This window comes from Anolis sagrei, chromosome 1 (genome assembly GCF_037176765.1).
Source record: "Anolis sagrei isolate rAnoSag1 chromosome 1, rAnoSag1.mat, whole genome shotgun sequence".
In the NCBI taxonomy this organism is placed as follows: Eukaryota; Metazoa; Chordata; class Lepidosauria; order Squamata; family Dactyloidae; genus Anolis; species Anolis sagrei.
Window position 1 is genome coordinate 116406968 of NC_090021.1, and position 27653 is coordinate 116434620.

The 27653-nt window shown below is 38.0% G+C and overlaps 1 protein-coding gene across 3 annotated transcripts in view; it reads left to right on the forward strand.

Annotated features, from left to right (window-relative positions):
- EYS (eyes shut homolog) overlaps window positions 1-27653 on the forward strand; it is a 1026188-nt gene that overhangs the window by 175405 nt on the left and 823130 nt on the right. For all 3 annotated transcript variants that reach the window (XM_067468024.1, XM_060752827.2, XM_067468032.1), the window contains exons 4-6: window positions 598-791; window positions 6594-6721; window positions 13497-13611. In XM_067468024.1, coding sequence (XP_067324125.1) covers window positions 598-791; window positions 6594-6721; window positions 13497-13611 — 437 coding nt within the window. The remainder of the gene's footprint in view (window positions 1-597; window positions 792-6593; window positions 6722-13496; window positions 13612-27653) is intronic.

The window sequence follows — 27653 nt, forward strand, 5'->3', positions numbered from 1 at the left end:
TGTAAGCCAACAACTGCAGTGAGCCATGTTTGCTTCAAAACATCCAATGCTTTTTCAGGCAAGTGTGTCCATCAGAATATCCAAGATATCCAGTAGAATTTCAAGATCATCAGAAAAATGTGGAGATTTTAATTCACCTAGAATATCTAAGAAATTTCAAAGGAAGTACATTTCAAAGTAAACAATATCAAAGGGAGCTAATGTGAAGATTTCTATTTATATAAAATATCAGAGGTATTTCAAAGGAAGCAAATTTTATGTGAGCATTCCTCAACATCCTATAAAGATATTATATTTGCATTAAGAGAACAATCAACAGCTGGTTCAATCTCACACAGCAGTAAAACAGATACACATGCACACAAACCAGGATACACTTGGATATCTCTTCCTTTGTGAAACATCCAAGAAATTTCAAAGGACGTTCTTTGTTCTTTAAGGTGAAGTCTTATTTCTATCAAAGATATATAAGTATGACATCTCTTCCAGAAATTTAATAGTCAAATGAACAAGATTTATCTTCAACATATCAATGGCAAATCAACAAGAACAATCAAGAAATTTCCCATCAATGTTGCTTGTATTTATTTCTTTTAGGTCCCTTTTGTGAAGAGCAGGTGGAATCTTGTGTTTCTCAACCATGTCAGAATGGAGCAATATGTTACAATACTCCATCTAGCTATATTTGTGATTGTCCAGCTGGATTTCTGGGTCAGGACTGTGAAACTGATATCAATGAATGCTTTTCAAGACCATGTCAAAATGGAGGCACCTGCACTGACATGCCAAATGTGAGTATTATTTGTAAGATAGCATATTCAAAAAAAGGAAAATGCAAATATATGTGGCTAATCCCTAGTCAAATGTTTGGAGTAGTCCCATTATATATTAAAATTAATTCCCACTGCACTCCCCACATTAAGTGTTCACAGGTACAGTGTTCAAAGATATAGTCATGTTAGCCTGGAATATCAGTATGTGCAGGGATTTTCTGTCACATTAAAGACTAAGGGCCCTTCCACACAGACCTATAACCCAAGGCAGAAAACCCCAAAATATATGCTTTGAAATGGGTTATCTGAGTCCCCACTGCTATATATTCAAAGCAGAAAATGTGGGATTTTATTATTTTATTCAGCTGTGTGGAAAGGGCCTAAGAGAATGAAGATGATAACATCAACTTTTGTAGATTAAGCTCATGCTACCAACTTGGTTTCCTCAGTCCTGAAGGTGATATAAGATCCTTTGCATGCTGATATCGCAGACAAACTTTTACTGCCTTTTCTAGATTAGAGTTAAACAAAGCAAATAATTTGTCTATTTCCTCTCAGTAACCACAAAACATGTTGTCTTGGAATGTGATGTTTTCACACTCCTCTTTACTAATTATTGATTGCTTCCTATTGTTCATTTTCTGATTACTTAAGACAAAGTCTCAACCGAGGACAAAAAACAGATCTGATAAGGAGGCAGATCTTGAAAAGTATTATTTTTCTTGTCTTCTTCATTAGTGAGAGTTTAGGACATATAAATACCAAAGGAGGAGCACATTAAAAGTCAGGTGGTAAGGCCACCTAATTACTGCTGTATAAAAACCATAGGGCTCTTAAATGAAATTAACAGAACCAGAACTTTCTTAAGATCAGGGATCTTTTAATAGTTTTGTTTCGGTCAGTAGAAATCTCCCCTATAATGAGTTAAGCACAGTTTTTAAAATAGTTTTTATAAAAATTATATATAACAGACTCTGGACTGAGTTAATGGGGCCCAAAGGCTTTGCTGAACATCCAGGTTTTAAATTGGTACCTAAAAACATAGAAGAATCAGCACCAGGGGGAGGATGTTCCACAACTGGAGTGCCATGGTTGAAAAGACCTCTCCCAGTGCAGTGTTTTACCTCACTGGTGGTACATGGAAAAGGGTACCCTTCACATCAGATCTTGATTTTGGACAAGTCTATATGGGGAGAGGTGCTCCCTCAAGTATTATGGTCCCAAGCTATATAGGGCTTTAAATGTCATCACAAATGTAGTGCTTGTTTAACTGATTAATCCTTCAATTTACAATACTTATCCATATTTTTTCAATGAATGTCCCTAAGAGAACATAACCTCCAAATGATATAACAAAGCAATTATACAATATAAAATCACTATTGCACCCAATAAAACTCAATAAAATGAGTCATTAGAAACAATCATTATAGAAAGCTAGAGCAACTCAAGAGATATCTCAAGAAATATAACAATGGGCATGGATCAAAAATATAACATTTTCCCACAGTCAGACCTTAAACAGAACATATGGTTCCTAAGATTAAACCGCAATGCATAACTGGGAAATGCTGAGCTTCAGAATGCTTATATTACAGATCAGTTAGGTACTGTTACTGCAGTTCAGAAGTAATCAAAGCAAACAATAAAACAAGAAGGTTATTCTCAGTGCAGTCCCTGAAGTATTTTATGATCCTCAGAGAAAAACACAATTTAATTGCTCGAGGCAGCTGCTTAAAAGATACAAATCACATTCTCCCTCAGGCCAGTTTATGATTTACAAAAGAGATTAAAATTACATCCTTACAGTTGTATAAAGGTAGAGGAAATCCTACATGGTACATCTAGCTGTAAGTTCTCAAATAAAAGGAGAAAACTTGCATATGGAAATGACTGCTCTGCCATTAGTGGGTGAAGAAAGAATCTCAATTGCTTCAGGAAGTCTGAGGATGTTATCATCTGTGTCTGCTAAAGCAGGTTCTCTAGAGCTAAACCCTTGGTAAATGGATCTTGCTGATATGGGAGGAAGCTTCCCTAGCCCTGCTTCTTACTGCACAAATCATTGCACAAATGCTTTTTAGATGGGCATTGAGCTGTATTGTGTGATAAGCCAGGGAAAGAAGATAGTGGAGATAAACAAAAAATAACCCTTTCTCCCCCCCCCCCCCCCCTTGTTGGATCTCTCTCTTCATTTGCAGAGTGCAGCTTCACTGTAGAATTCATACAGTTTGACACCACGTTAACTGTTATGGCTTAAAGTTATAAAACCCTGGGAATTGTAGTGGCACAGGTCTTTAACCTTCTTTGCTAAAAAGTTAAAAAGTCCCAGTGCCTTTCATGTCATGGGGAAGATACAGGTACTCAAGCAACAGGCAACTATAGTAGGGTAAAAAGAGCACCCAACTTGATTTTGAGTCTCAAGCATAATCTCTGGAGATCCAGAAGTGGGACAACAGCTGTTTGCTCCCAGCTTCAAAAGCAGTCAGCTGCTGCCCAGATATCCCAGGTACTTTCCTGGACATTAAATGGTGCTTACATAAACCTGTTCATTTTGACTTTTATTCTCAGACTAGCTTGGGGACCCGGCGTTGCCCGGGTTATTAGAGAAAGTGGGTAATGGCGGTTCTGTATGCCAAGTTTGGTCTTTATTGGTCTTTGGATAATGGCAGCATTATTTTCAGGAAGTGAGTGAAGGTACTTGAAGTCCCATCATCCATGGGCCATCCTCCTACAAACAGCAGCAGGATATAGAGTGGGTCATGGGGGCTCTGTGTGCCAAGTTTGGTCTTTATCAGTCATTAGATGAGGGTGGCAGTGGTGTCAGTAAGTGAGTGAAGGTATTGCAAGTCCCATCATCCAAAGTCCATCCCCTTTCAAATTGCAGCAGGATGTAGAGTGGATCATGGGGGCTCTGTGTGCCAAGTGTGGTCTTGATTGGTCATTAGAAGAGGGTTGCAGCAATCTTTGGAAGGGAGTGGAGGTACTTGAAGTCCCATCATCCATGGTCTGTCCTCCTCCAAACTGCACCAGGATGTAGAGTGGGTCATTGGAGCTCCATGTGGCAAGTTTAGTCTTGATTAGTCATTGGCGAGGGTCTCAGTGGTCTCAGGAAGTGAGCAAAGGTACTGCAAGTCCCATCATCCATCTCCAAAGTTTCCCAAATAACACCAGGACGTAAAGTGGGTCATGAGAGGTCTATGTGCCAAGTTTGGTGTTGATCCGTCATTGGATGAGGTTTGCAGAGGTCTCAGAATGTGAGTGAAGGTACTGGAAGTTCCATCATCCATGGTCCAGCCTTCTCAAAAACTGCAGCAGGATGTAGAGTGGGTCATGGGGGCTCTGTGTGCCAACTTTGGTCTTGATTGGTCATTAGATGTGTTTTGCAGCAGTCTTGGGTAGTGGAGGTACTTGAAGTCCCATCATCCATGGTCTGTCGTCCTCCAAACTGCTCTAGGATGTAGAGTGGGTCATTGAAGCTCCATGTGCCAAGTTTAGTCTTGATGAGTCATTGACGTGGGTCTCAGTGGTCTCAGGAAGTGAGTGAAGTGACTGCAAGTCCCATCATCCATTGTAAAAATCTTCCAAACCGCACCAGGATGTAGAGTGAGTTATGCGGACTCTCTGTGTAAATTGTGGTCCTGATCCATCATTGTTGGAAGTTATAATGGTCTTAGGAAGGGAGTGCAGGTATTGCAAGTCCCATCGTCCATGGTGCATCCTCCTTCAAACTGCACCTGGATGTAGAGTGTGTCATGGAGACTCAGTGTGCCAAGTTTGGTATTTTTTGGTAATTGGATGAGGGTTGCAGTGGTCTGAAGAATGAGCAATGGTACTGCAAGTCCCATAATCCATGGTCCATCCCCAGCCAAACCACACCAGGACGTAAAGTGGGTCATGAGAGGTCTCTGTGCGAAGTTTGGTCCTGATCAGTCATTGGATAAGGTTAACAGCGGTCTCAGAATGTGAGTGGTGGTACTGCAAGTCCCATCATCCATGGTTCATAGTCCTCCAAACTGCAGTAGGATGTAGAGTGGGTGATGGGGGCTCTGTGTGCCTATTTCGGTCTGTATTGGGAGTGTTCTGACCCAGCCCCCGGCCTTTCCTTTCCTCTCTTTCTCATCTCGGAATGTTGGATTTGAGGCTAGCCAATCAGAGACCATATGCAAATTTCCTTCTGTCATGCCCCGTTTCTGCCATGAACCCTCTTCTCCACCAGGGGCTCCTATTGAAGCTGGCCAATCAGAGACCATATGCAAATAGCACCACAGCGGCAGCCAATCAGAACGCTGCCACATACACCTTCCGCCCTCCACCCTTCCGCCCTCCGCCCTTCCTCTGTCCGATGCAAACAAACACTCTTCTTTATTATATATATAGATAGTAATAGCTGAGACAAAACTGTATATATTGTGATATTGGATTAGAGCTCTTCTCTCATGTCAGTAACCTGGTAAAAATACAGCCTAAGAAATCTTTATGGTCCACCTAATCTTAGTGCTCACTTTAATACCATAATACCAGTAGTTATACAGACATGCATTTAAATAATAACAATAATAATAACAATAATAATAAACTTTATTTGTACCCCGCCACCATTTCCCCTATGGGGACTCGAAGCGGCTTACATGGGGCCAGTCCCGAACAACAAATTACAATAAAGAGAACCAAAAACACAACCAAAAATGCAAACAATAAACATCATAATCACATAAAACATATGAACACATACCAATATAAAAATTTCAAAAGGCACAGACATAGGGACAATGTGTGGGCTACATGTAATTATTAAAATAACTAATTAAAATTAATTAAAAACTCAGACAAGATAAAAGAGAGAAGCAGATAATATGCGGAGTAGTACTTATCATGGCAGGGTTTGTGGAATCAATCTTTCCCACAAGGGGGGGACGTCTACTCTAATGACAGAATTATTATCTAAACAGTCATGTGAAATTGTATATAGTGCCATTTGAGGAATATAGTGCAAATGAGTTTACAGTGAGATTCTGCAGTACAAAAAGTGGTAGCTATCTTGATTCTAACTTGCAACATTACAATTAATAATGTAGGAAAATAAGATTGAGGGTGGAAGGCAATTGGGGTGAAAGAAATATGGGAAACAGATCCATGCATTAGTATTCCTCTGTCACTTGAACCACGCACTGCTATTGTCAGGTGACCTAGTCCGAGGTAGCAATTTTTCTTTGCTTTTCACATGTGTTACTGGCTTTTTTCTCTATTAAAGGGTACTATGTCACAGAACCCATGCTGGACTTCCTAAACTAACTTGCCACATCAGGTGTGGTGGCTAACATGTTGACTTAAGATTGAAGTATTAAGTCCACTTAAAAGGAGTTAAGGAGATGTTGTCTTATCCTTTCTCACAGACCATAACACAGACCTCAGGGATCAGGCCTGATTTGTTCAATAGATTCAGACATCAATTTATAACATGCATTACAATGATTAAATCCCTCAAAAATCCCAAGAACCATCACTGATTTGATGAAGATGGGAAGAAACTCTGATCCTATAGTATAGGCAAGGTGATATCCCCTACTCCCGAACTGCTGTTTTGATCTAACATGGTTAGACAAAGGCAAAACAGTGTCCATTTCCTCTAGAAAAAATGAACTAGGTGATACCATTTCACAATTCTTGATTTTGGAGAAGAATTTCCAAAGTCCTTTTCTCTGATTCACTGTATAATGTTACGCGTGATGGGGCTTTCAAAATGTGATTGGGATAGCTATCTTTCTTTTTGTATTCCTAATAGTTAAGGAAGTTAATTTAAGAAGCCTCTCTATTTCGTAGGATGTGTCTTGTTCCTGCTTGCTGAAGTTCATAGGCAAATTCTGTGAAAAGTCAGCAACACCTTGTGATCCCTCTCCATGTCTGAATAATGGGAGTTGTACAGAGAAAGGAGAGAACTATCAATGCAGGTGAGATACTTCTAAACATTAAGTGGGCATGTTTTCTGAATGTTTTAATGTCTGTTGTTCCAACAAAATAAGGTCATGATGTGTCACAAGAAGACAGATTCTATTTGGAGTTTGCAGAGGTGGGAAACTACAAACTGAAGCCAGAAAGAGCATTACAATGTTTCATCTAAAATTCTATAAGCTAAAATATATTCTGTCCTGACTTAGGATGAAAGTGAAACAAGTTGGAAAGATAGGTCTCCTCTCCAGTGCATGCATAATGACAGCTTTGAAACGAGGAAGATTTAGATATCCATTCTTAATGCATAGACCTATGATCATAATTCACTAACTCATCAGTCAACAGGTTAAAAATAGGACAATGCTTTAAATAAAAAAGTACATGCTTTTGCATATGAGAGAAAAAGCCCAGGTATATATGTACTGAATTCTACTATGTTCTTATATAGATTTATGGGCTTTTTGCTCACACCATTAAGAAGTACAATTTGTTCTCTTCACACTTGCTTGACTTTTATTTGGCTGCCTTAAAGTGGGCTCTGTGATGCATTTTTCAAGTGCAGTAAACAAACTCAAAATTTTAAAGTATTCATAAAAGCAGAATATTAAAATCTGTGGTACATAAAAGGATTGCAACCCATTAGGGGGTGAACTTACGACATCCAAATATGTGATGGATGTGTTGGATACAGCTCCATAGGCTGAAAAGAATCTAAATTTGAAATACTTGCTATGTATGTGACGAAACGGTGATTTGAAGGGAGGTGAGGGCAACTTGGAAACATGTTAATGTAATTTCTAAATGTTCTTGCTTAAGTTAAAACTAAGGGCAGAACTATACATTATCAGTTCAATGTGTGTCCTCAGAAATAAGCACAGAAGAGGCACTAAAAAATAGGATCCTCATCAATATTTCTCCCCTTCAGTTAGCATTTTCTTCTGCTTATTGTCTCTTTCAAGGAACAGTATGGGGCATTATAAAGAAGGATGTCTCTTATTGTTCCCAATTTGGGTTACGGATTATGTCAAAATATTCAGAAGAGATGTAAGTGCTAAACACCATTCCTGTATTGATTTAGGAAAGCTTCAAGACTGAAAACTCACTCCAACAAAATATAAAAAAACAAAAAGACATGCATCTCAGCAAAGTTAACTCTGAAATTCTGGATTCACTTGTGATTGCAGCATTGTCCTTGAAAGTAAGAAAAGTTAGTGCCTGGTTAGAATATGAGTTTTGTATTTAAGACATCTTCTTCCCATTGACAGTTGACAAATTCAAATAGTCTTCCTTAACCTATTTTGAAGATTCGCTTTACTGTGAAATTTGTATTTCTAGAGGAAATAATTTTAAAAAGTGAAAGAAGTCTGAGCATTGCTGTAATAAATTACTTGATTTTCCTTCAGGCATTTTCACAACTTTTTTTTAGACAGTGAAGATGTTGCCTCAATGACACTTATTACTGCTTAAATATTCCTTGCCTTCATCATTATGCCAGTTCACAGCACATTTCTTTGTAACTGAACTTTAAATAATATGGGATTTAAAACAAGTCTTTGATAGATTATTACAACTAAATTAAGACAGACTTTCACCTCTCCCCTCAATTTTTTGCAGAATATATAAATGGCTGTTATCTATGCTAAAACCATATTTATTACAAACACTCTCCCCCTCTCTATATATACACATATTTTCTGCATTTGTCTTTATCCCCAGTTGGCTAGTTTTATTTGCCAGTGCAGCATCCTTAAAAAAAAATGACTTCCCTTCCCCCTGTTGTAGCTGGGGGAAGAGGAGTGCTTTGCGTCCTCTACCCACAAAGAGAATTAAAGGAAAGTAGCTCTGGCCACAGTTACTTTCCACGGGCAAAGCTACCTGACCCAGCACTCTGCCCCTCACCTCCATTCTCGTCCTGGACATTGATCCACCCTCCCTCCCATTAACAGTACAATTAAATTGGTCGCCTTTGGGGCCAGGTAGGAATTTTTCTCTTCTATGTTCTAGAGGTTTTTTTTTTTTTTTTTTTTGCCTAACCTACTGTTTTTAGAGGGCAAATTGGGGAAGGTGTGGCTTTAAATAGGCATATGGGAAAACAGCAACGGATTTTATTTTGGCGTATATCCAAGGCATTGCCTTTTGTGTGTAGGCCAGGAATGGGAACCCTCGTCTTTGGTTCAAACAACTGAGGATGAATGGAAATGACCTAGGAATGGGAGAGTCTGGCCTCAATAAATGCTTCGGGCAGAATTCTCTATCACGTTTCCCTTAGTGGTCACCCAGGGTTATAGCAGCTGGGGACTCAGGTGTTTTGCCCAAATAAGCTGAGAGGTAAGTCCCAGATGGTCATTGCCTCTGCTTTATCCACACCAAGTTTATGCCACACTTTAGAAACATCTGCAGGTTATAAAGTTACAAGTTTATTTAGGCAACATTAATAAAAGTTAGCCATAGTTCAACCCATACTTGTTATGTTGTCTCTTTATTTCAGTGGTTAGGTGGCAAATGTCCAGAATTTATATGAAGAGCCCTCTAAAACTGACATGACCCCCTAAAAAGCACCTCTTCCCCTCCTGAAAATTATTTACATAGTAGTAATAGTAGTTAGTAGTAATAGTATTAGTGATATACTAGTAATTTGCTGCCATTTCATGAAGCTCCAAACTTATTAATGAAAAGGCTGGCCTTGGAGACCAAAAATGATGTTACTTGATGATCTTCATTTTTTTAATATTTAATCTTAGGGATTGAAAGATATAAAAATATTTGTAAAATGGTTGAACAATATGTTTCCAAGTTCTGTGAAATTCCTATATAAAGAATCTTGGATAGACAAGATTTTTCCTAGCTTTGAACTCATTCTACATCAGTGATAGAATGGGAATTTGCCCGTTTTCCTAAAAGGGTCCAAAGTGGAATTCTGATCTCTTCATAAATTGGTAAAGGAAACATAAACATCCTGTAGATTTGCTGGGTTTTTTCCTCTTTCCACAGCTGGACAGCTTTGATTGAAAGATGTCCAGCTTTTCCACAGTACTGTATTTCTGCAACTTCTATGTCTTCCCCTTGCCCAGCCCCAAAGTTGTACAGAAATTGTCATACACAAAAAGATGTTAAAGCTGTCAAACCAACTGAGGTGGGGTGGGAGCATGAAGAATGTTACCATGAAGTTGAGAGTTCCTTTGAAAGATTGGGGGCAAAGCCTTGTGGAGGTAAATGGGGACATTGTACGAGATGTTTGGCAGCTGATGATCTAGTTTCTGTTTTTCTGTAAAGTCCTCCAAACCCCAATTCTGATTAGAGTCTGTGAAAAGATATTTTATTTTCCTCTTGTTTCCCCTTCCCCAGCTAGTTCGACAATTAAAATATCTTTCCTCAAATTGTAAATAATCTGCAAAGAAACTATATTTTTGATGTTTTTCTCATAGAAAAAAATTATTTCTGAAATCACCCATTACTTCTTCAAGGAGAAAATTAGACATGTTTTACACCTCAAATTGCTTGGTTATTCTGACAACATGACAGGGTTAAAATAAGTTAAAAATGGGGAATTCAGAGTATTGGAAGGCTGAAATAAAATGGGAATGAGAAAGATATTTAAATGGTGGTATGATAGTGGCAATTAGGACTTTTTATTTCCTCCTCCTTCTGCGCCACCTGCTTTGTCCATTGTAATTGTAGATTTTTTTTCTGTAAAAAGAATTTTGTGAATGCAGTAAAAAAAATCTGCTACCACCATTGTTACAAATGTAGCTTTTAACTTGCTAAAGTGACATAAAGGGGGGGGGACCTGTAACTAGCACTACATAACTCCCCACCTATCCCTCCACTTTTCTGACCCCAAAGTAATGTGTTATTTTATTTTGGGATGGAGAACCCATAGCCATAAAATGTTATTGGACTGCAGTTTCTGAGTCCTAATTTGTATGAACAATGGTCTAATACAGTGATGATTCTTTGATCCAATACCATTGAAATGGAGTTTCCACAAGTCACCTCATTCTAAGAAACAGTCTAGCATATGAACATGAGGTGCTGCATCATTCATTCTTCTTTTTAACAAAAAAAATCTAAATGGAATTGAGTTTCATCCATTGTGTTTCAGTTGTCTAGTCTTAAGGTGAAGCTGATTACTTGCCTCTCTCAATTTGAATAAATTTTGCAACTTATATCTATCAACTTCTTGGATTTTTCTCAACTCATTCTTGCTTTTTGTTTGCAAATTGCTCTTTTCTATTCTACACATATCACCAAACAGATTCAATTTAATTTTTTGCACTTCAACTGTGATATACAACTACTTTAAATCGTAATGTCATCCTGTTGCTCTTTATATCTTTTACAGGCTTTGGTAAGGAACCTAATATACCATTTTCCTCCTTCAAGTGTCAGAACCTAAGAGGAATAAAGATAGTAAAAAGTTTGTTCTACCTAGCCTGATAGCTCATAATAATTCTTCATCAAGTTTGGGTTTTCATGCTTATTATAGCACTAGTATAAAGCAAGAAAGAAAGTTTTCAAATACATTATGGATACTTTAAATTTTATTTGACCTAAACTTCAAATATATATTTAAATTAACATAAATATAAGAGTTTGCAAAATAGCAAAAGGTGTATCTAAAGCAAAAAAATGTAAAAAAAAAACCATATGCCAGAATGCTTAATCTATTCATGCATGCGGAGCAGGTTCTTACATTTATCTGAGGCTGGGAAGCCTTTGTACATATAACATGCAAAGGCATACATTGCACTGGGAACCCTGCACAGTGAGTATTCGTCATCTTTGCTGGACTGCATCATACCTAATAATAGCCACTAGAAATAAGCCAAAGGATTATCTGATGGAGACATCTTTATTTATTAGATACCAGGAAGATCAACATACTTAGTAGGGGTGTACTTCAGCTAAACCCCATGCTGTTTTCAGTGTTGGATTACTGTGATCCCCCGATCCATTTTTGGGGGGAATCCCAAGTTCTGCCAGGTAAAATTCCATTTTTCGATCTGGCAGCTAAAAAATCCATTTTTGCTCCAGGAAAATCCAGCCCATTGGTGACAATGAGGGAACTTCCCAGGTTCCCCTTTCCATCATTTTGTTCTCCTCATATCCTTCAATTAGACCTGGGTTTAAGGCATCAGACTTAAGAAACCACATTTTCTGGCATCGTTTCTTATCTGATCCTTCAATAGCATTTGGGTTAAGGCATCAGTCTTAGGAAAACACCTTTTTTGGCATTGTTTCTCCTCAAAATCCTTTCAATGAAACTGAACTAAGGCACCCTTTTAAAACATATATTTCAGTGGGAGCCACACCACCTGAAGGAGCATTAGCCATTCTTTTAAAAATATATAAATTATCTTATTTAATAGTGGCAAGAAGATACCTCTACCCCACATTTGAAGTTTGCCTTTTTTTGAAGGGCACCATCAGTGAACTGCTTATTTATTGTTATTTGAGTCAAAAAGCAAGCCAAGCAGAGCTGCGAGTGGCACTGAGAATTTAGATCTTTCTCAGAAGCCTGCTTGCAACAGAAAAATGGAAGCCCAGCTTGGCTAAAAGACATGTCACGGCTTTCTCCTGTTCTTATTGGCTCAACAGGCAGGACTCACAGGGAAACCCTGTGCATATGCAGCTGCCTCTCCGTGCTCCACAAATGAAACCTATCTGATGAGGTCCCAAATCTACTGCCTGTGAACAGCCCATTTCTCTAGTGTCTTCCTTCCTTCTCAGTTGCAGTTTCACAGCTTTTTTTTTTCATCTACCACATGTCTCCAGAATAAAAAACAGGATTCTGGTCTATTGGTTGGTGCTCAATTGTTGGACATGAGTGGGTAAAAAGGTACTATGCAGGGTTTTTTCCCTTATGGAAATGCCAGGATTTGGAATCTCAGTCCATCTCTACATAGTACAACTGATTTCCCATGTTAATTAAACATCCCATGATTCCTCAGGGAGAATGATATTCTACTGTGAATATTTTGACTTATATGATTTTTTTCTATTTGTTAGCAATTCTCAATGTTTTTCCATTTACAGTAAAGAATACCTGAAAACATCAGGTATGGTTTAGGCAAGGTTAGTATCACCATCCAAACAGTAGGCACTTGGCACAACAGAAGTAATGCCAGAGAGAAAATAATCAAAACTGAATCATTTTCATAAATTGATATTTAAACCACTACAGGGCAGAAACTTTGGTTCTTGTCTTAAAAGAAAATCTATAATTAGAGTTACAGAAAAGAAAAAAAAACATGTCATTATTCACTAACTGTTGTTTCCTCAAGCCTCTGTGTATCATTACTGACTATGGTTAGCATACCCATTATGTAGTGTTATATAGTGATCATTTGCTCACTGTTCTAAATCTCATTTGTCATTATTTTTCTGTTTCCCATTAATAGAGCCATCTATTCTAATAGCTTCTCAAGGCTCCTATAAAGAGTTTGCTATTAGGTATCCATTTAGCTCAAGGTTGATTACATACATGAGTTTCTAGAAGGTTATATTCAACATCAATATAGGGTTTTTAAAAAAATTCAATAAAAAGACAAAACCAGGGTGGAGTTGTTTTTTTAAATCAAAAATCAATCTAATCTGGATAATTTACTGAAAATGGGTTGTTGGGGTTTCTAGTGACATTTATTACTTATCTTACAAATATAACAAGGACCAGAGTCTTAATAGAAGCATGTTATTCGGTGGAACTGTGGAACTAATTAAATGGAATTAGTGCTTTAAAATTCAAGTCTTCTGAAATCTGCTCTGTATTTACAGCTGCATGCCAGGACACACTGGAAGGAACTGTGAGCAAGTAATTGACTACTGCAGGCTGCTCAGCATCAACTGTCTGAATGAAGGATTGTGTCTCAACATAATTGGAGGATTCAGTGTAAGTAATTTAATATGGTAAATGAATTCAGAGGTTCAAAAATATGAAAAGCTCGGCCAGCCTGAACTTTAGAAAAAATGCATCTCACTCCTTGGTCCCACCCCATAGAGTAAAGAAAAAGCAATACTTTTATGTACTTGGTATATACTCCAGTCAATAATACAAGAAGTATTAGCTCTGGTAATATGGATTTTTTTATTACTTCTCTGCTGAGATTCTGTTTTAAACTGAATCAGATAACTGGACATTTTTATCATTGCAAGAATATATGGCTAATTTGTGGATCAGTGCCAGATACCCACTTAGAGGAAAATCAAACTGATACCATAATATTCATTTTTCCCCTATTCATTCTTCTTCTTTTAACCAAAAGGTAGTCAGTGAGTTAGACAATCACTTAAATAAATTGTAAGGAATTACTCTGATTTCAAGGTAGCAGAATAATATGGTTTTTTAATAACTTTTATTTCATGTTCTGTTTCTGCAAAATGAAGTTTTACACCACATGTTTCTTCCCTGGACAAATCAAGAAATTGCTTGATTCCCACACCTTTCAGATATTTGAATACAGAAGTACAAGTTAAGGATAAAGTGGCCTCAAAAAAATAATTGGGATTGATGTTATCTATGATTTAAACCAGCTGAAAGTAGGATTTCAATTCCCAAATTCTGTTTCCAAGTATGGGCTTTGCTTACTACTCAATTCCAGGCAGAAATTAATTTCTCATTAGATATTATATCTGAGCCTAGAACGTGAACAGAATATGCCTCCTTACCTTATTTTTTCCAGACTAATAACTTTGATGACCAAGAACCGTTTTCTGACCCCAAATTGACCAAATATGATACCCTAGTGGGCTTTTTCTTCATTCCCTCTCTTTCTCCCTCATCCCTTCACATTCTTTGCCTTCCACATGCCTGAATACTGTCATGAAAGTTTGGAACAGATTCTGAAGAAATGGAGAACATGGAGAACACTAAAGTGGGAACAAAAATGATACATATTTGGGAACTTGAACTTTTCTTAAAATTGAAATCAAGTTTTGAGTTCTTTTCCAATTTCTAATGGAGCAATTAAAGTTTTGTGATAGAGAATTTGTTTTGCTTTGTATGTAAAAAGTCCCAGGGTCAAATGTTGACATCTAACAGTTAGAGGATCATGGGAATGAAATTTCCATGGATCACTTGGATTGTTGAATAAATAATTTGACCTAGTATTAAGCAGCTTTTATGAGCTTATATTTCAAAAATAGGCTAGGACAGAGCAGTAAAATGGGCCAAAATCCTTGCATTCAAAGGGTTTTTTTCCATCTTGCATATAATAGCAGGCATTAACATAAATATTTTTAGCATAGGCCTGCTGCAAGCAGGCAGAAGTCAGGTGGGCTGGATTTATGTTTCTTTTTCAGAAAAAAAATCCAGTAGGCATGCTGATGCAATAGTGCAAAGGAAAGACCCAGCTTTTTTTTTTTTGTCCTTTTAGTTATCTAGTTCCCCAACTATTTGCACCTGGTAATAATATTTATTGCAGTCTAAGGATTAGAATGTTTAAGTAGTTTCATTTATCAAAATTCATGCTATTTGTGTGTGGTGGTAAAAGAAAAATTGCTGATATCAAAGTGCTAATTAAGTAAATTTCAATAGATGGGAGAAAGGATTGAAATTGACAACAAAAGCTTTTAAAAATAGTAAATTAAGCTTTTGAAAAAAAGAAAAAGAAAATACTTACTAGATAGTGGGGAAAAATAAGATTATCCCAGAAAATATGACTGTATAGTCAGTATGATTTAAAAAATAACAACAACCTCATTACACATACTTCTCACTTAGAATGTAGTATGAGACCATGATGAATATTTCTGAAAAGATATAGCTAAACAGGCTGGTATGGAGAAGGCTGGATTTTGTTTTGCCTGAGAGAAGAGCCTAGCAGGATGCAATATATGCTTGGAAACTAACAGAACAGGCCTCGGGGACCGACAAATAATGTCGGTCAGACAAAGTGGAAGAAGCATGAAGAGGATTAGAGTACTTGGCACGAATTACTGGTGTTTTTGCTGAGGATTCATATTGTACTGAAACACAGTGCCCTAGAAGGCACACACAACTCAGGATTAAACTATCACCATTCTCTTTTCAGTGAGTCAGTCCCTGTTGTGGCATCTTTATCTGGGGCTGTAGGCAGCTGCACTTGCTTTAATCTGCCAACATTAAGGATGTCTTTCTCTGACATTTATGAACATGGGCCAGTTATTTCTTTTTCCTTTTAGGTTTTTCATTTCCCTTTGTTCCTAATCTCATTTCATTCTTCCATCCAGATGGTGTCTGTGTATAGTCACATATTACCCATACAGTGAAGTTTCTAAAATGTGCTCATCAATGCAAAATAATGTCAAGAAATTAGAAAAAAAATATACTACCAGGCATATATTTCAGAATCAACCAAGACTATTTTTCACAGGGTTTAATGAAGTAATTGCTGTCTGATAGATTAAGATTAAACCTTTTGGAACATTTACCCCATCTTTGATACTACACCTATTAAAAGTAGGAATGAATTTCAAATGATTCCTACCATTTGTGCAAAAGTTTTTCCCATACTTAAAAGAAAAGATATTTGTCTAAAACTGAAATCCTGGGACTTTAAACTGGAATCCAAGGTAGTGTATTGAAGAGCATCTTAGGAAGCTTTTTAAGAGTAAAATCAAGAGTAGTTTAACTGCCCTGCAGATAGTAAAATGACTGGCCATGGCCACCAACAGTGAAAGAAGACAGAAAAGACTGACAAATCACTATCAGAATTTCATTGTCTTCTGAATTACTTCCATAAACTATTTTCATGAATGACAATAAATAAATCGGACCCAGATTAATATGTTTTGCACATTTTGGAACTTTCTGTGCCATTTGTGAACATGGACCATCTATTTTCTACTTCTTCTAAGAATGTGTCCAATGATTTCTTTTTCAACAACATTGTTAATTTGTCCATGTTTATTGTTTCCAACATCATGGCTGTTCAGTCTTCTACAGTTGGTATTGGAATATCTTTTTGTTTTCTACGTTTACATAAAATTCTTGCCACTGTTAACATGTACTGCAGTATTCTCTCATTTTCTTTTTTTATTTGATCATCCAGTATTCCTAGTAATGCATATGCTGGCTTGAGGTTGATTCTTGTTTAAAGAATTTCTTGGATTACCCCATGAATTTTCACCCAGAATTTGTTGGCCTTTTCACATGTCCAACACATATGGTAATAAGAATCTGTACTGAAGGAAAATCAGCACTTGTTTTTACTCATTGAAGATTGCAATGCAAAAATAGAAAACAAAGTAAAATAAAAGACTGTAGGAAAATCAAGAACTGAAATAGGAGAATGACTGAATATTGTAAGGCTAACAGTTTGTTTATTACAAAGACATGTTTCAATTGGCAAGGAGATCAATAGCAAGTCTGCATTTTATCACTCTAGCTGTTTAATTTGTAAACTGTATTTTATCATACATAAAACAGAAATAGATTCAGTGGAAGATAGCATGAAAATTGGAAGAAAGAATATTAACTGTTTAAGATATGCAGATGACACCAGAGTACTAGCAGGAAACAGCAAAGACTTAAGATAATTAAGGAGGAAAATAAAAGAAGAAAGACAAGTTTACAATTGAACATTAAGAAAACAAAAAATAATGACTACAGATGATTTCTGCAAAGTAAATAATGAAGGCATTAAAGCAGTTCACGATTTTCTATATCTTAGCTCAGTCTAATCAGAATAGACATTGCAATCAAGAAATCATTCATAGGCTTACCATATGTAAAATGCAATTTGATAGAAGTCAACAGCAACCTCATACTATATAAGGAACAAACAGCTGTATTTATGGGCTGCCACTACCACTAGAAATTCAGCTGGAAAGTTTAGTTACATTTTATTTAGCTAACCAGAATTTAAAACCTGTTTTGGGACATTACCTAGAAAATTTACTGCTCATTTCTGTAAACAATCTGTGCTTTGAAAAACCAGGAGAAAAGAAAGACTTGATCGGACAGATGAACTACTTGATAAACAGAGCATAAACCTGAAAGATCTTTCAGTTTCACAAAGTCCTGCTGTGTTAACTTCTACCAGTTGGTATTGATTTACCAATTATTGCCACAGAGTGTTGTATTGATGAACCTGAGTATACTTACCAACAGTTATAAAACTGGACATGCTTGGGCCTGCTGAGCATAACTGTTGCTGAACCTCAAAAATATGCTTAATCTTATTCCCCCCCCCCCTTAAGAAGCAGGTTTTGTTTTTTTTTAAAAAAACAGTAGTCATGCTATTCCTTGTCCAGTAGATTCAAACTACAAGACAGTCATTTTTGGCTATAGTATCAGTGAAAGTACAGTCTTTAAACAGCAATTTTGCTGTCTCTCCATTTGCCTGCTTTTGAATGCCCCCTTTGCCATCACTGTATTCTATTTAACATCATTTATTCTATTTTAGATAGACCTGTACTAATATTTTTAATTCCATTTATTTTTTATGCTTAAGGATGGATTTTCATTTAGATATTTGTTTGATTTATAAATTACTATGAGTGCTATTTCGTGAGCAACAACAACAGCTGGTCCCTTCTTGCAGTGTTGAAAATATATTAAGCTCTACCGTGGCATTCAGGATTATGTTAACTTGAATATGTGAGTAAAGTAGCAATTTAGCTCAGTCCCACTTTAATCACATGTAGGGTTGCTATGTTGAAAAAGGATGGTATCAGTGTTATGCATCTAGCTATAATAATACAACTGGATGCTAACAACAACAACAACAACTTTATTTTTATACCCCGCCTCCATCGGGGACGGGGCGGCTTTGCATGGGGCCAAGCCCAGTAATACAGAGTTAAAACATAGCATATAAAATATAACAGTAATATAAAACAACATAAAAACAACATTATACCAATAATAAAACAATAAACAACCATCATAAGCAACAACCAAGGACACACTTCAAGTCTCATTGTGGGAGGTGGGCTGGAGTGCAAACAGGTTAGAAAAAAATGCTAATCAGAAAAGTGCATAGATTGTGTTGCAATATAAGGATAGAGCAGAATATAACAGGGACATTATGATTTTAAAAAATGCAGCAGCAAGGTGCAGGGACATAGTCTATTAGGCCATGGATTAGAGCAGGGGTCCTCAAACTTTTTAAACAGGGGGCCAGGTCACAGTCCCTCAAACTGTTGGAGGGCCGGATTATAATTTGAAAAAACCATGAATGAATTCCTATGCACACTGCACTTATCTTATTTGTAGTGCAAAAGACACTTAAAAACAATATAATAATTAAAATGAAGAACAATTTTAACAAATATAAACTTATTAGTATTTCAATGGGAAATGTGAGTCTGCTTTTGGCTCATGAAATAGGATTGTTGTTGTTGTTGTTGTGTGCTTTCAAGTCATTTTAGACTTAGGTTGACCCTGAGCAAGGGCCAGGTAAATGACCTTGGAGGGCTGCATCTGGCCCCCGGGCCTTAGTTTGAGGACCCCTGGATTAGAGCCAGCAGTCAAGGGAGTTGTTTAATCAAATGCACAATGGATGCTTCTCTACTACTCTATCCCACCTCTCTAACAGTCACTACCAGTGAATGGTTGTGTTGGGAAGGGGCTTATTAGGTAAATGGCAAGGAAGAAGAACCTGTATAGTTCCCTATGGCAGAAGTTTACACCATGAAATTTATCACACCAAAATGGGAAACATCTTCCCTGTAGGCAATACATGGCTTTTGAGGACCAGATGCATACTGGATAAGATGAACCAGGACACACTCTTTGTTTTCTCCTTCCCATATCTATCCAAAAAATATGCTATGACTGATCCTCTCAACCTGTCAAATGTTCCCCTATATCACAGCTTCTGGGTTGGGACTCCAAAGGAGGTAGCCATAGCTGCCCCACACATATCCTCTACTAGGTGTGTGCCTGTCTCCCTGCCTTTCCTTAAAAATATCTTGTATAAAAAAGGGTCATGGGTCAAATAACATTAAGAAGCCCTAATCAGCATCACTGTTTTCTTCTTTGTTTTTTTTTAATGTCATCAAAGACACCAAACTATGCTTATCCTATCTAGATCTGTTTCCTCCCCAACCATCCCCTCTCATATTTGCAGGATTGCCTAGTCACGTTAGGGGAGTAGGGATATCTCACATGCCACTACAAGACTAAAGAACATTTTGTCCAACTGTCTAACAGTTTCATCAGCCAAAGTATTTGTTTTGAGAGCTGCCATGTTTAAAGAACAATTAGCCACTTCAGAGGAATTGTATGGAATTAGTGTAAACCTTTGGTAGACTCCCAGAGCAGCTCTCAGGGGCAGTATGTGGCCTATGGGGAGAATATAGGTGTCACTATAACAGGAGTGTCAGCATCTATTTGAAGCCAAGAATAGTACACAGCTGTTGCTATAATCTACCATCCTCACCTGCAAAAATGTAACTGGGAGGAACAGGAATAGAATTCAGTTATTTCACTAAACTCACAGGAATTCTGCCCTGATGGTGAGATGTGGCCCAAAGAATCAGGTTTGATTTCCCATGTATTGGTTTAACAGATTTTCTGTTAAATTACTAAAATGGCTCCAATTCAATCCCAATAGACTTGTCTTTAGTCTTTAATCCATTTCAGGAAACATATGCTGAAGTTATGGTTCCCAGAACATCATCTGCCCTTGCTCAGACTTTATATCCATTTTTCTTAAAAGTAGCTTTTCAGATTCTACAAATTATACAATGAACTAAGACTGTGTGGTATGAACTGGACATACAAACAAAGGCCATATGCATCTGCTGTGGAGACTTTATTATGCATGGACATAACTTTAATTTTAAACATTTTCACTGAATCCCTTTAAGTACTGATCAAGAGCTAGTTTACAGGATAAGAAGTTAAGAGCTAATTCATATCACTTATGTTACAAGTACTTCATAGCTCAACATTCCCATACAGAAAAGCAATTGGTTTACAGAATAAGCATGTATGATTGTGTTTATTTCATTGGATCTACAAGTTCCAATGCATGTTTCCAAGGCCCGTTCTACATTGCCATATAAAATCCAGATTATCTGCTGTGAACAGTGTACACTCCTATAATCCAGTTCAAAACAGATTAAATGGATTATTTGCTTTAATAATCTGGATTATATGGCTGTGTAGACGGGGCCTAAGACACATTTATAAAAAGGGTAAACAAACACATCTTGCTGCTGAAACAAGAATTAAATAGGAAAATAAGTATTTTAAAAGGAAACATTGTCTGAGTTCTTTTTGTAACATGCTGTTAAAACACCACCAACAAAAATAATGTGCTAAAATGTTTGAAAACCATCTGTGCCACTTCAATCAAAAACTGATTAAAACAAATCCCTGAAGAAACAAAAAAAATTAATAGATCTGACATAATATATTTAAAAGCAGTTGGTAAGAGAGATAAAACTGTTATAAAAATGTATAAACATCTATGTCAGCTAAGCCGGGAGCTAAAAAGGGGGAAAATGTCAGTGGGAAATAATCTGTTGCTCTAAACTTATAACAGCCAATGTTTCAAATATACCGAAAATATTGACTATTTTCAAAAGTCTATAGATGAAGCAGAGATCTGTAAGGTCACTTTACTACTATTCATTTAATGTATTTCTCTGAAGTAACTGCTCAGATGGAAGAGACTGACAGAGGCATCATATTAATACCATTCTCTTCTATTTTGTTCCATTTTACCGGCAATTATCAGAGAAACGGTAGGCACCTACCTTCCTTCCCCCATCACATGGGGGCATCAGGGCTCCCATCAGACAGGGAAAGTGTGACAACATGAGTTGCCACATTGCCTTTCTCCCATCAGACAGTGGGAAATGTTGAAAACAGCAGGTAACTCAACTAGAGCTACAAAAAAAACCAATTTTACTTACCGTGGTTGTTGAGAAAGCATCTTGCAATGCTTCCTCACCATGTCAGTCATTTATGGGGTGAAGCGATGGCCTGCATCATGTGATAGCATTCTTCATGATCTGTGGTCAAAGAGAAGTATGGAGCCAAAATATAGTGTGATTGGAAGGAAAGTCACTACCAGGTTCATTATCTAACATCCATCCTTTTTTGTGACAAAATGCTGTTAATAAAGAAAAGGCAACACTGCACAATTGTCTGTGCAACTTACACTATTCATTGCTACACATGTTAATGAGCGTTGCAAATTCAAATATTTGTGAAATGCCATTGAACCTTGGAGACTGGATGGTTACTAAACAGTTGCACAACTTGAATATATGTAAAACTGTGCAGCTTTCAGCCATTGGCAAATCCATTACCTTTCTCTGATTACAAAAGAATGCTAAATAATCGTTAACAATCTAAAATCAAGATTTTAGCTAGCCCAAGACAAACCACAGAGAACATCAGAAAACTAGAAGACAACACTGGCTATCCATAATGGAAAGGTACAGCTTCTCGTACAATAGATAGCATTAATGGAGGCCCATTGTGCTATAGCAGTGAAGAAACAGCCATGTTTAGAAGTTAAAGTTTGGAATTGGCATGTAGAATATCCAGTTTTTAAGTTTCCACTGACCCTTGAAACTCACTGGCAGATGTTCCAGCAGTTGTTTCCTTTCTGTGTGATATAACTCAGAAAGTTTTAAGTTTAAACAAGGAATAGGAAAGCCATGTAACAATTTCTTGGGCTTAAGCCCAGATCCTGGTTCATCTATACTAGGTTTACCTTATTATAAATGTAGCCAGAAATTATAGAAATTATTCTACCTAAATAATCCACCATGTGATTCATGACAGAATATCACAAATAGCAGAATTTATTCTTGTACTTTAATGGTTCAAAAATTGTTTTTATAAAATTGTTAGAGGAATAACCATATATCAATGCTTTCCTACACTACTTGTCCTCAAGGAGTATTCCAAAGGGAAACTCTTTAGCTTGTTTTGCTGAAGAAAACATTTTTCTTGACCCCATTTCCAAGACAGAGACATTCAAAGTCTCTCAAACAAAGAAGTAAGAAGAGTGTCAAGAAAGCAAGCAGCGGAAGCCAAGTTTCATTTATATTAATTAAACCTTGAATATGATTGTTTTAAAAACTCTTTAAGGTTCATGACTGGAATGGGAGATTAAACTCAGTAGTTTATTTAAAGTTGATTGCCCAATGTTATACCCTAAACAATTAAACCAATTTTATATAGAATTATTACAAAAACATGCTATGAGAACAATTGAACAATAAAAGCATATGACATAAAACAACTTCACCAATAAAGAGCAATTCTTGAACTATATATACATCACACTTGTTCCTTCTATCTTATTTTGGTGCACTAAGAGTTATTATATGATCAATGCATGTCAATATGTTTTGAAATATGGGTCAGAATGTTTTGTACTTGTTTAATTTAATATGAAAGCATTAGGAACTTCAACATCTTCAGTCTCTGAGCAAACCATTTCCCTCAACATCGGGTCTTTATCATATGGACACTATCTGACTTTCCTCCTTCATCCACATTCAGTTCAACAGCATCTTTTATTCCCCTAGAGTCAAGTTTTCTCACTGAATGCACAGAATACCCATTATGTAGACACATTTTAATTGTGTCTACATTAATACCCTCAAAGTTGTCTCAATGGGTTTATTTCATTTTACAATTGGATTACGTGTTCTGTCCATCTGAAGTAATATATTGGGAAAGCAAATATTACAGACTATTTTCATAGCTGATAAATGATGCCAGGAAGCTGAAGTTCTCCCCCCCCCCCCCCGCCCATTCAAACAGAAATGAATTGAAACATAAACAAAGTGACCTGCTTATGATGGCAAAGATATACTCAATGAGCTGTTTTATAGCCAGGACATTGTGATATTAAGGATTCCCAAGGAGCAACAGACTTCAACGAAGAGTAAATCCATTGCTTGTCCACCCATATTATTTGTCATCTCTAAAGATTTTCATTTATGTTCTGGTGTGTTCTGACTGGAGTGTGCAGGGAGTCTCCGTTTCCACTGACAGCAGCAGGGATAGATGAAAAAAGTTGCTTTTCTGTGAATTGGGGCATAGCTGCTTTTGTATTTCATGCTTTGCAGTCTAGAAGTGCAATGAAACAAGAACATTGCAGTTCAGAGAGAGTTCACATGAAACTCTGGAATGGTATTTTCAGAGTGACTCTCAGGAGTAATTGCACTACACATCTGAAAATGACAAGATTGTGTTATCTACTGAGTGCTCTTCTACTCAGACACAAAATCTGTGATGAGTCACGAATTTTCTGGAGGCATCCAAATGATGGGAAAGCTGGGCTTTCCACAGAAGTTGAGGAAGCAGGAATCCATTTTGTTTCCTTCTGCTTCAGGATAAGCTTTGTTTAAATTTAACTGCTTTCAGCGTTGCTTTGTTTGAGAGGCGGGGCTTCCTGAATTTAAAAATTAACTGCTTTGTTTGAGAGGCGGGGCTTCCTGAGTTTAAAAATTAACTGCTTTGTTTGAGAGGCGGGGTATAACGAAATTAAGAGATATCTCGGCAGGGTGGAACAACGAATCCCACCGCTGCCACTAATATAATGAAATTAAGAGATATCTTGGCAGGGTGGAACAACGAATCCCACCGCTGCCACCAATATAACGAAGTTAAATGCTTATCGAGGCAGGGTGGACACAACGATCACACCTCTGCCCTCAGTATAATACAAATTAGAGGTTTGACCACAAGATAAATGTGAAAGTGACCGAATGTTCTTGGTAGTATTTGCCGCCACCACCTCAGAATTACTGGCCTGAGGAACCAAAAGGTGTGAATGTATTATAGGTAATAGATGTTTGAGCACTTGATTTTCTATGGCTTCTTCCACTGGACGACTGGATTTTAAAAATGTGTTGAGAGAATGAGTTCTGAGGGAAACGAATGGATTGAGGCATACACCAGTTAAAAGTTAACTAAGAAAGAATTTATTTAACTTGATATTAACAACAACTCGTTGGAAATGAGTGGTACAGAATCTTGATTCAATTACAGAGGCTTAGCTGTTTAGAGTTTTCCCTAAGAATGTAGCTTTGGCTTACTGTGAGTCTCTTTTAACTATACTGTTCAACTTCCTTTTGAAACAGTATCTCACTGAGAACAGTCTCTACTGTCTCACAGAGCAATTAGTCTTTAACTAATTCTCTCCTCAGAGCAATAAGCCTCAAGTGAACCAGTCTTCTTTACTGACCCTCTGTACAGTAAACTTCAAGCCCTTGTCCCTGTCTTATTCTCTCTGACTAAAAGCCTCACTCCCAAAAGCTCACTTTCTTCTGTCTAAATTCTCCTCAGCTCCCCAGCCTAAAAATCCACCTACCCTCTTCGCTGTTCAAATCCCTTTTTTTGTCAAAACAGGCAGCTTCTTTCCCTCTCTAAGCTGACTCCTCCCCCAATTGCTACACCCAATCAGGAGTCAGACTGACTCCTCCTGCTGCTCTGCTTGACTATCAAGATGCCAGCCACTGCCATGCAGGCTTCGGCCTAGCCGACTAAAAGGTAGATCTATTACACGGCGCTTCCTGGTTATCCTATATAAACCAGTGTCTGAACCCAAGGGGCAGCTGGGCTTTCCACAGAAGTTGAGGAAGCAGGAACCCATTTTGTTTCCTTCTGCTTCAGGATAAGCTTTGTTTAAATTTAACTGCTTTCAGGGCTGCTTTGTTTGAGAGGCGGGGCTTCCTGAGTTTAAAAATTAACTGCTTTGTTTGAGAGGCGGGGCTTCCTGGTTATCCTATATAAACCAGTGTCTGAACCCAAGGGGCAGCTGGGCTTTCCACAGAAGTTGAGGAAGTACACTCAATAACCTATACTTTCACCCCTGCATACAGACAACATCAAACACACACCAAGAGGAGGTCATTAGCAACCTCCAGATGGAACAAACACGAAAACTTCCCGTCTCATGCATAAGCTGTGGCATGTTCAGCTTTTTCACACTACAATTACTCAATTACATCTGCCCCAAGTGTAAACAGATCACTCGCATGGAACACAGGATCCGACAACTCGAGGACCGTATTAAGACCCTTAAGGACATTCAGGAACTTGAGCTGTTCTTAGACACAACACACCACACTGTCCTAGACACGCAGCCCATATCACACCAACATTACGGGGAGGCTCAACAGAACAGCACCTCAGATGTGGACAACCCTCAGGCTTGGAGAAATGTCACCCTTAGAAGGACACATAGGACTCGGAAGCCTCCTCAGAATACTTCCGCTCAGCTGCAGTTACACAATAGATTCCAAATTCTCACACAACTATCACCTGACCAAGAAACACAACATATTGGGGAAGACCAGAATGGCTTAGATACTGATCAGTGGCTCATCCTTGATCAGTGTGCAGGGGATAGCCCTGACTGGGACAACACTTCACAACATTCACACTTGCACAATCGTGCAGGTGTACCATCCCCAACCATAGACCAGGAGCAACAGGAACACATACAGGAGAACCATAGGCTCTTGGACGAATCTCAATGGATTGTCCTTGACGAATGCACCGGGGATGTCGAGGAGGAGGACAACACTTTTCACCTACACAATTCACACCAAAAGGATCACTTTTCTGGAGACCTACACACTACATTGCACAAAAGGGGTCCTGTCATTCCCGAAAGTAAACAGGTCTTGGTAGTAGGTGACTCCCTCCTTAGAGGAACGGAAGCTGTCATTTCCAGACCAGATGGGATGGCTCGAGAAATATTCTGCCTACCGGGGGCAAAAATACATCATATCACTCAGAGGCTCACCAGGCTCCTCAAGCCCTATCACCGTCCTCCCCTCATGTTGATTCATGTAGGAACCAATGATACTGCAAGGCATACGTTTCAAAAGATCACAAATGATTTTCGAGCTCTAGGAGCAAAGCTAAAAGAATGTAATGTACAGGTGGTCTTTTCATCCCTCCTCCCTGTTGTAAGACACGGACCCACAAGAGCCAGAAAAATAGTACAGGTCAATGACTGGCTTAGAAAATGGTGTCAGGAGGAACGCTTTGGCTTCCTCGACCATGGCCTGCTCTTCCAGGAGGATGGCCTACTGGCAAGGGATGGGGTGCATCTCACACAAGTAGGAAAACACCTTTTTGCTCACAGACTCGCAAACCTCATTAGACGCACTTTAAACTAGGTCCACCGGGGGAGGAGGACAACAGCCTTGCGAACACTACTTTACCCATAATGTCTGAGAATCGCCAGAGGCTAAATGGAGGGCTGCACAAACACAACAAGGACCAAGTACCAAAAGCACAATAATCCCAATTAAACAGCTCAAGGGAAGATCCCAGGGGCTCACATGTCTTTACACTAATGCACAGAGCATGGGAAATAAACAAGACGAACTCCAACTTTTAGCACAACACCACAAATATGATATCATAGCCATCACTGAAACCTGGTGGGATGACTCCTATCGCTGGAATGTAGATATCGAGGGGTATAACCTCTTTCACAGAAACCGAACAAAGGGGAAAGGAGGCGGAGTAGCCTTATATGTCAAAAACTCTTATGCTGCAGAAGAGATTCAAGACAGCAATCTGGGAAACCAGCTGGAAATCATCTGGATAAGAATCAAGGGAACTGGGACTCAAAAAGATGTCACTGTAGGCGCCTACTACAGACCCCCAAGCCAGGAGGAAGAACTTGATGAAGTCTTCTGCCAACAGTTGACCAAAGAGGCACAGAAAAGAGATGTAGTAGTCATGGGCAATTTCAACTATCCCGATATTTGCTGGAAAACAAACTCGGCCAAGAGTACAAGGTCCAACGAATTCCTCGCTTGCCTTGCAGACAATTTCATGGTCCAGAAGGTAGAAGAGGCAACAAGGGGATTGGCTACTCTTGATTTCATCCTAACAAATGCGGAGGACCTGATCAATGTGGTTGAAGTGGTAGGATCCTTAGGGGAAAGTGACCATGTGCTCCTGCAATTTGAGGTACAAAGGAAGGCTGAAACTAAGACAAGTCAAAC